General features: G+C 26.1%; 1 protein-coding gene across 1 annotated transcript in view; it reads right to left on the bottom strand.

Moving 5' to 3' along the window:
• Positions 1–443: 443 nt before the first annotated feature.
• LOC129968636 (uncharacterized) overlaps positions 444–10694 on the bottom strand; it is a 28369-nt gene continuing 18118 nt past the window's right edge. The window contains exons 15-20 of the mRNA XM_056082732.1: positions 9674–9884; positions 8080–8274; positions 6030–6348; positions 3082–3211; positions 2893–2982; positions 444–829 (exon numbers count right to left, since the gene is read on the bottom strand). Of these exons, the coding sequence (XP_055938707.1) occupies positions 719–829; positions 2893–2982; positions 3082–3211; positions 6030–6348; positions 8080–8274; positions 9674–9884 (1056 nt within the window). The 3' untranslated portion in view covers positions 444–718. The remainder of the gene's footprint in view (positions 830–2892; positions 2983–3081; positions 3212–6029; positions 6349–8079; positions 8275–9673; positions 9885–10694) is intronic.

Here is a 10694-nt window from a genome sequence, read left to right as displayed (position 1 = left end):
CAAAAATTGTAATATACACTATCTAATTAAAAGTGCCTGGACAAAGTCATGCTTTGCTTATCTTTAAACAAGCAATTCTTGTATAAATATAAATTTATTTTGTGTATCTCGGAAATGGCCCTAACGATTTGGATCAAATTTTATATTTAGATAAGGTTTTGCTTTTTAAGTTTATGTATATAAAAGTGTCTTTCCTAGAGAAATGCGATTTTACACACACTCGCAAACATTTTTTTATAACCAGCAAGTTAAAGCCTTTTCCTATCTGCTCTCATGCTGACAGTCAGATAGCATCATCTCTTAAATTTTTGTGGTACTTGCAGTGATGCCTCAAACTTTTGCGAGATGGTTCTATATGATGTAATACAAATATGTTCAGCTTACATCCAATAGCAATATTGCAATTATTGTGAACCTATCAACTTGCAGTACAGTAACATTACCATATCTAAATTTTTTTAAACTCTGAAATGGTTGCCAGATTTTGCCTTTTAAGAATGTGGGAAATTTAAAACAAGATGCAAAGCACTTTTAATTTAAATTGCCTTATACACACTATACTTGATGTAACATAATTTTTTATTTGTATTTCTGTTTAACAATGAAAAATTTATTAAAGCAAGATGTATAAAAATATATTTTAATAAATATAAATCGGGTAAAATTTCTGATCATATGTACATATAAGTAGATATACAAAAGATACTTGAATGCATTTTTAACTTTTCTGTTGAGACATTTTTGCAATCATGCGTTTTCTAAATCGTTGTGTGCGAGCTTGTTGTTTTCTTTTATATACTTCACTTCTTGGACATGTAAATGTAATGCACTAATGGAGGGAGAAAAAAAAAAGAATTTATCATATAAAAAAAGAAAATTGTATTAAGCAATGAATTAAGGATTTTTTTTTTTTTATATCATGTGAGAAGATGTTTTGGTTTGAAGTTTTTGAAGGCATAAAATGTACGGGCAAAAAATTTACATTTTATTAGAAAATGATAATGTGGCATTTAGTGATTTATCGAAACAAATAGTTACAACTTGGTGCGGATGTACATCATGTACGCGATTCTCCTTTCTGACAAATAAAGAGAGTAAGAAGTTATTGCCTGTAGAAGCACAAAGAAGAATAGCGAGGGGAGGTACCGAAAGATGTATATATTGTTACGAATCTGTAATGTTGCTTCCCAGCACGAATAATTTCATCGTAAGAAATACCGTTTTACGTGAGCTCTATTGGATGCTGATCAAATGCCGCGTCAGTGATCACAGAGCTTGGCGACAAAATAGATAATACTGGAATCTTCCAGAATTTTAGCGATTGAGCCAAAGGGAAGCGAGATCTGCCTGATTGTTCCAGAACCTTCTCTGCCCGCCTCTGAAGGCTGGCAGTTTCAAGCCGATGTCAGTCGTGTTAAAAGATGGCGGAATAGTTGGATCAGTCCTGCGAAGATCATGCGTTTGTGAATTTAGCTGTGTACCGAGTTCTGTGTTTATTGTAGGAGTAGCCAGTCGTGTAGTAATGAATTAGTTGAATTAATTGTCAGCAGTTGGATACAGCTAAAGAGAAACAACAATGGAGAATTACAGGCATTTGGAGAGACCGTAGAGTGAAGCTACGAAGATTCCCTCCTCCTGCTGAATTCTGCCTGGCCGCTTTGTGTGCTGTGGTTCTTATTATTACCAATTACTAGTTGTGGGCTACTGTTTGTTGTAGCGTGCTGCCTGTGTTCGTTTCAGCTATATATTTGCCATCTTCGTATTTTCAATAAACGTCGTTTTCTTCTGAGGCCTGCTGATTGTGTTTCTTCATCGACCAACAAATCGGAAAAGAACCTCGGAAGTATCCATAACAATAGGTATATAATAATAATAATTTTTTTTAATTTTAATTTTCAATTTTTTTAGCTGGCAAAAAAAGTTTTGTAGCTCAAAAGTTTTTAAGATGGACAAAAAAAAAAAAAAAAAAAAAAAAAAAAAATTGTTACACGTGATAATTCCAAACTAGCTTAAACCGAATTTTGCAAAAAAAAAAAAAAAAAAGGAAGGAAAAATTTTTGGAGCTTGGCCGGTTTTTGTGATGAAAAAAAAATTTTTTTTTCTGAATATTGGTGCATGCATAATCTGATAATTATATGATTGTTTCAAACCAGTTAATGATTTAAATAAACCAAGACAAACTATGATTTAAAAAATAATAATGTTCTCACATGATAACATGAAATTTGTAATAGAAGATTTCATTTTTTTTTTTTTTTCAAATACTGGCTATTAGAAAATTGCTTCATGGAAAATAATATAATTTTGAAACTGACTGAAAACATGACCAAAAAATATATTTAAAAGTACCTTTACAGAATAGGTAATTTTTTAAATTTATTCATCACTGCAAAAAAGCCATTAATATAGATCAATATAAGCTAGGCAATATACAGTGCAAAATATAATTGTTTATCCCCTGGTCATATTTGACTTTAAAAAATGAACTGAAGATATTAATGTTTAGTTTTCTGGGTGTACTGTACAACTATGAACTCTTCCCTCTCCACTGCTTATTATACTACTGTAGCACGTATTACCACCATTGGTTAGTCCACTTAAATACAATTGCTATTGCAGAACTCTATTGAAAAAATTCACAATCTGATTTTTTTATTCAATTTTTTTCGAACTCCTATCAAAATTTTTTTATGTTATTTTTTTATAATTTTAAATTTATATTTCATGTAAATAATATATAAAAAATACACTTTGGGAAAGTTTAAGCAATATTTTATGATGAATAAATAATATGGATATATTTTATCAAAAATTACATATAGTTAAAATTTTCCAAATAAATGGAAAATAAAATGAAGTATACTTTTTAAATGTAATTAAAAATTTACCTACCTGCTCATCAAAGTAGTCCATCAGTTTTTGAACACTTACAGATATTCCATTCTCCTTCAACTCATGCTGAAATTCCATTAAATTTAAGGGCTATTTAGAAGAAAAAAAATATTCAAATCTTTAAATTTTACATACATGGAATAACAAATAAAAGTAAATATTTTTTAAATGAACGAAAATATAACTTACTGAATAGGTTAAAATTTTCTTATAAAGGTCATCATTAGACATGATATATTGTGTAACATTTCTTACATTTTCTTTTGAATCTGGTTGACTGCTGTCACTGAAATCTGATGATAAATTGTAGTAGTTTTCCCTATCAATGTAATGAAATTTAAAATTAGAATACAATTAAATATCCACTGATGTGTTTTATTTTAGTATTTCAGTACAGCAAGTTGAAATAATTCATGTTTTATAATGAAACAATGCTATTAAAATACAATTGTTGAATTTCTTGGATTGAAAATAGTATATTGAAATTTACTTTCCTGAAAAGTAAGCTATCCTTTTAATTGTTCAATTAATTTTTTGATTAATATAAATAAATATTCCTGTTTTCCAATTATGGAGAAATTAAGAAGGGGGGAAAAAACCATAGTAAACATTATATATACAAAAACATTATAATCAATTTTCTCAAATAATTATTAATACATTTTGATATTTCTTAAATTATTACCTTATAGTATTTATCTTAATTTATTAAAGACATATTTTAAATGCAATTAAAACTAATTGTTATTATATCTCATGAATGACATGCTTAAATATAGCAACTTTTATTGAAAATTACAGATAATAAGGAAGTACACAAAATGTTCTTTTCCTCCCAAATAATAAATAAGTAAAAGTTGATTATTCACAGTAACTTAATTCTGTTTGTCAGTTCAAGAAATAATTTTTCACATTGGCGATTTCTTATGCAAATATATAAACAATGAAATGAAAAGTACAGCCCAAGATCACTGTTGAATAATTTGTTTAATATTTCAAAAGATAGCTTTTTCTGTCTAATCATACCTCATTATGCTTTAAACATAATAACTTTTTATGGCAGTTGAACAAGATACATATTCTAAAATTTTAATATATCAAGATGGTGTTTAGGGTGTTTGGAACATAACCATAGAACTATTTAAACTTATGAATATAATCTTTTTTTCAACTTAGATGTAGGAGATTTTAAATATATATATAATTTCATAAACACAAATTTCAGATATAGTGTATTGATTTGTTTCCATACAAGACAAATATCATCAATATAAAACTGTAGAATAAAATTTTAGCTTCAATACGATTTTGAAAACGGAATTGAATCAATAAATTGAAAGCAAAATTGGATGTATAACAATAAGATCCTTCAAATGATTGAAATTTCTATTTCAACTCGAAAATAAAATGAAACTTGTAAGAAGAGTTTGGATTTAAAAAAAAATGCATAATAAAATCATTTATTATGAACAGATTTATAATACTACATCTCTAAGAAAAAATTTAGTGAAATTAATCAGATATTATAATATTTCTATTGATAGCTTGCAATCTCTTGCAGTAACAAAAATCCATGCACTAAAAACGATACAGAAGAAACACATAACAGTCAGAAAAAGAAAACAACTTTTGTAAAATCAATATTTCATTAAAGAGAAAGAAAGAGACCATATAATAACAAATAGTACCCTTAGTGATTCACTAATACAAAATTTACCTCATTAAAAGCTTGTGGTATCCTCTCTGATGCAGGATTCTCAGCTCAATAATAATGCATGATCATTATCAAACACATTCTAAATACAACATATTAACACTGTTTAAGATATATGGAATCTATGATTTTGCTTTCACATTCCCCAGCCTTCAAACATTAGATATTTTTTTTCTCTTGGAGATCTTTCATGCATCCAAAATAAGAAGGGGAAAAAAAAAAAATCCAATGCAGATACCTGCAGATCAGGTTGATGTTATCAAACTAATTTACTTTGCTATGGTAATCACACAGAAGTATTTTAAAAAATCGTGGCAGTCCTTCCTTTTAACGTGCTATATAATAAAACTCAAATATATTGTTCATAGCAATATAATTTTTTCTTATTTGAATAGTTTTATTTTACTTATATACAATACATATGTCCTAATTTTTTTTTTCATTTTATATCCAACTGTGAGCAAGTCATGTTTCCTTCTCTACTACTATGAATGGATTATGATTCTTACACTCTACAGCACTATTGCTTACTATTTTAATTTTTTCTTTGTCATAAACATTAATTCTTGGTCTCCCTGTATATCAACATATTGCATATCATATCACAGACGTGTGTGACAATGACATTTCCTGGAGGTCCATATCATACAAATGTGTGATGAGAATTTAAATTGTCATGTCGTATAGTACTGATTAACACTATAATGTATTGTATATGAATGTCTGATAGTGTAACTTATAGGGAATCATCTTTTAAGTGAAGTTTTTGCAGAAGTAAAATAATAAAACATGTAAGTGCCAATTACTCATGTGAGCAGCATCAAAATAATCAAAAAATTGCTAAAAGAACCAAATCAAAACCACATAATAGATTTGATATCAAATAAATATAAATTTAAAAAAAAACACGGGAACAATGGGAAATATTACTCATATGACAGTTGCACATAATATGTTAAGAAATATGCCACTGGGTTGGAGTAGAAGGGATCACTATGAATATGATGGATGAGAAGGCATTGAGTGAATAAGCAGTTCTCATTTTCCAAAAAGATATAGCAATGGTGGTATGATTATATTGGTCTTATCCTAATGATAGACCAATAAGAATAGGATTCTATAGGAAGGATTAGTGCCTGAACTAGTAATGGCAATTTTGTAACTGAGCTACATAATTGTATTACAGTTTGGGGTAGCTGATCATCAACATGTCAACTTAGAGCCACAGTGAGTTGATTTGTTAATAGAAAGCAATTGCACAGCTGTGAAATGTAATATAAATTTTTAACATGTCTTTTTTGTTTAACTTATGGAAGATATGTTTAATATTTTATACAGTTCTTTCATATAGAAATCTTTTATCTACAGCATAAGCAAAATCTCAAGAATTCAAAAAGTAATAACGATTTAATTATCACTTTACCTAGAATTATTTGATCCATCTGGGCTGCTGGTAATATCTGGTGATGATGTTTTGGTTTCTGATGAATAAGTTTGTGCTGGACTTGAAGATTGTTTGGTATTGGAAGGTTTGTTCGATTCAGAGCTTGTTTTTGCTGTTGCTTCATTCACTTGAGTAATTTTCTTTGATTGTGACTTCACAGTTTTCTTAGATGGTTGATCAGATTTTTCATTCGTTTGTTTCCGTTTTTTAGGCAGAGATAAATTTTTTTTATGGCTTGTACTTTTTTGTGAGGTCTGAGTTTGAGAATCTAAACTTTCACCAGATTGATCATCATTCCCTAAATAAATAAATTAATAAATAAATAATTTGATTAGGGTATTATGTTTCTTTTTTTAATCAAATGTTTATAATATCACAACTAATTAATAAATTTGTTGTTAATACATAGCTTTAATTAATGTTTATAAGCCCAAAAATGACTAAAGCATGATAAGAACAGAGGAAAAAATGGAGGATATCATGCAGTTGACATTTTAATACTAAACCAGATGGTTGGGAAATGTGAATAATTTTGGTATAGTTAAATTTTTTTTTGTATATGTAAAGTTTTAATGATTTAATTATATTTTGAAATATCAAATGAAGAGACAGCTTTAAAATTTAATAATCAATGTAGGTAATATATTTTTTTAAATACTTAAATTCTTCCTGTAGCTTTATCTATAGTGCTAGTGTTTCAAATCTCATTTATACCTGCTTGTCTTATAAAAACAAACAGTACTTTATTATTAAATTAATATTTCCTGGAATTTAAAACTATGAAAGCAGTTAATAGAGAATTATAAATTTTCAGAAAAAAAATTACAGTATGAAATGCATATACATAAAAAATTTAAGAACTGAAACTTTAATTTTAGAATGCTAATATAGATCTGCATGAGAGATAAACAAATACATTTAATAAGCATATATCAATAATTTAATTTAATAGGTTAAAGACATTTAGGAATATAATGATTCAGTTTAAACTTTGTGCAATATAGAGTTATATTATTTACATTTAGCATCAATAAAATAATTTTGTGTGATAATTAATGAAATTATCAACACTTCGATGATGATAGAAGAGAATAATGCTAATTCTATTCAAATTATTACTTTTCAAATATATCTACTTTTGATCAGATAAAAAGAACTCATAAAATGTATTGAAATCAAATTCAATCCTTTGAAAATTCAGGTTATAAGTATTATTATTTGTTTAAAAAAATAATTGTCATTAATAATAATACTGCTTAACATTGGTTTTACTTTCACTGATATTTCAGTGATTTTAGGATAATTTGAAATTTTAAGGTATTTAATTCTAAATCCAGCATTGCTTTTGTAAAATGGGGTCTATACAAGAAACAGCAAAAATTAAACATCAGTTGCACTTAAATTTTTTTTTTTTTTTTTTGAAATTGTCTCAAATGCTAATCAATAATAAATTGAAATCAATGCAGTAAATGACATAAAAATAGTTCAATATAAAAATAAGAAGATAAATCAATATAGAAATTATATGAAACCTGTATTAAGTGTCACTTAAAAAATATACTAAATGGTACACTAAAAGAATAATGAATACTAAAAAAATGCATGATGAATTTACCTTTATTCTAAAATAAAATAATTTTAAATAAGTTAATTGAATTAATTAATGAAAAAGCATATACATTGGTGGATTTAAGCATTCTTGGCACATTATGAGCTTTCTATTTTAATAATGTATCAACTTGGTTTCATATTTCCACACATTTTAAATTTAATCGATATATTAATGATTTATTCAAGAAAATTTTTTACTTTAGTAACTTTGTGAAAATATACCTGTTTTTATTAATTTATTTTAAAATTATTTATTTAAAATTAAAGCAATACAGTTCTTAGAAATCAAACATAATTATTATTTAATAATTACTTAAATAAAAAACAAACCAAATAAATATAACATTCAAAATTATTTATTATTAAAATTTGGTTAAAATTTCAAGATGCAACTAAATGGAAAATTAAAAGCTCTTACATGGATGAGTTTCATTGTATATATGAGAAAGAACTGCAACAGCTTTTTGTCTTGGTAAAGGTTTCACACCAACTCTTTTCAAGGCTTGCTTCAAATCTGGTGTCATCATACTTTTATAATCTGGTAATGGTGTAACTGGGGAATCAGAGATTTTGAATTTCGGTTGCAAACCATTTATTACCACTGCAGAATTACCTGAAAAGTTGAAATGGGTGAATTAATTGTTACATGCTTTTAAATGTTCATCTGCAGTTTATTTCAATCATTTTTCTTTATAACTTTTAAACCAAATTTTTTTCAGTATCATAAGAGAAAATATAATGAAAATGGCAAAGCAATGTTAGTGTATTTTCAAACTATTTAAGCATTCGAACAAATATCAACTAAACATTGCTAATTTGCCAGAAAAATCATTTTTGAAACAAAAAGCATTGATTCATTGTTGGAATTACCTGTTAACTGGTATGCATATTATTGCTTTATCATTTTCAACAAAATGATATAACATAATTTAGGAGAAAATGTGGGTGATTAGGTTAAATTTAGGAGATTTTACAAGTTGGAAATAGAAGAATAAATCAAATTTCTATCCAAATATAATCTTGTTAAATTGTATAAAGTTTTAGGTAGTAACAATTAGTATGAATATTAGCAGCCACAATACAAAGATAAAAATAAATTTTTAAAGGTCTCCATCGTGTATAAAATATTATTTGTATGCTGTTCTTTTACCATATCCCCTTTCTGCAATTTTTATTGAGACATGAAAAGGTAGACTTATACTTATACATACCTATTATAGTGCTTAATAGGATTTTTCATTGTGCGACTCAAAGATAATAAAAATATTACAACAAGTTATTAAAAGAATGCAATCAGAAAATAATGAGATAAACTTTTAATTAAAATTACATATTTATGAATATTGCAGATGGGAAATATGAGTGTTTATAGATGAGTGCAAGACAAATATTTTACTAGTGGAACTTTTATGTTATGATGACCATGTAAGATTTTTTATTTTTATTTTGTAATTACTGAACTTCAGAGAAAAAAAAATATTTTTATACAGTTGCATCCCTAATTTAATGAAACTTTCTAATTGGAAATCATATATCTAGGTGCAATATTATAATTAAATAAATGCTTATTCCACTCTTCTTAAACATTACTAGAATCAACAATTTTCTTTCACATATTTTGAGCTTTATGTGAACAAAAAATTCTGTTACACAAATAATAATAGACAGTTATTTGAAAACACACATAAGAATAATAAAGAATTTTGATTCAAAATTACTGATCTCAACACAGAAAATACTAAATTTATAACATGAAAGGCTGAAAGCAACTAATAAATGTTACTTATTTTACTTTCCTGAAAAAATTGAATCTACATTTTTTAACTCCTACAGAAAAAAAAAAATATTTTTAATTATAAAAATTATTAAATTTAATTTAAATAAGCTAATTTATTTTTGAAATCATATTTTTAACCTTTTCAAAAATGGAAAGAAAAAGTCAATAATCTTAATGATTTAAGAAAAATTAGTAAACTTAATTTATTGCAATAGAAAAAAAAAAAGTAGTTTACTTTTTTCAGTTTGATTTCCAGCTGTTAAACTTTTGCTTTTGCTTCTTTTTGGCAGACGGTTTGGTGTTGTATCACATATCTGCTGTGAAGCATGTGCAGAGCTTTTTACTACATTTGGATCCTTTTCTAGAGGTCTGACACCACAAAGTTTATCTGTTTGGAAAATCCATGGACTTTCAGGTGATGATGGTGCTAGGTCTTCCACAGTTTTCTAAATTGGAAGGGCGAAAAAAAAAGAAATTTAAAATTTTAGATATCTTATCTATCTAAAAATTTCTATTATAATCTACCATTTGATAATGCTTCTAAAGTATTACTAATTTTGAGAAACTTAATAATTAAAATGTCTGATATCTAATTTTTTAAACTAAGCAAATTTATTTCGATAAAAATTTAATCAAAACTAATTGCAAATTTTACCATTATTAGCGAACTGCAGTTAAAACAATTTAAATAAAATATATATAAACCATAATTCTTATAAATTAATTTACAGTATTTTGTGATGCAAATGGGGATTTGCTTATTACTAAAGAAGTCTCACATTGTTACAATTCCAATAATAATATTTGAATTAGAAGAAAAAAAAACATATTTATAAAAAATATCAAAACATATTTATTGATTTCACAAGCTGATATAATTCCTTTTAAATGACAAATTCATTTACATAAAAATGTTTAATTTAAATGAATAATTTAAAAATATCACAAAGGAAAAAGTTCACGATTAAAGAGTATTAGATATGATCGAATGTGAAAATTCAGAAGCTTAATTAAATTGTAAGATTTTTTTTTTTAAATGCTGTTTAATTACTCCAACATAAACTTTCTTCTTTATTTCCTATTGAAAGGTGTATTTAAGATTTAAATAGTAATCTGTTTGAATATTAGGTTTTTTTAAAGAAATTTATATTTTTCTGATATTAGATTTCCAAAATGTATTTTCAGAAAATATTTGTTGTATATAAAATGAATAAAAAAACATAATATGTATTTAGTATTCATTCTATATTTACAAG

The sequence above is a fragment of the Argiope bruennichi genome, chromosome 5 (assembly GCF_947563725.1).
Source record: "Argiope bruennichi chromosome 5, qqArgBrue1.1, whole genome shotgun sequence".
Taxonomy (NCBI): domain Eukaryota; kingdom Metazoa; phylum Arthropoda; class Arachnida; order Araneae; family Araneidae; genus Argiope; species Argiope bruennichi.
This window is presented reverse-complemented; position numbering and strand designations above follow the sequence as displayed.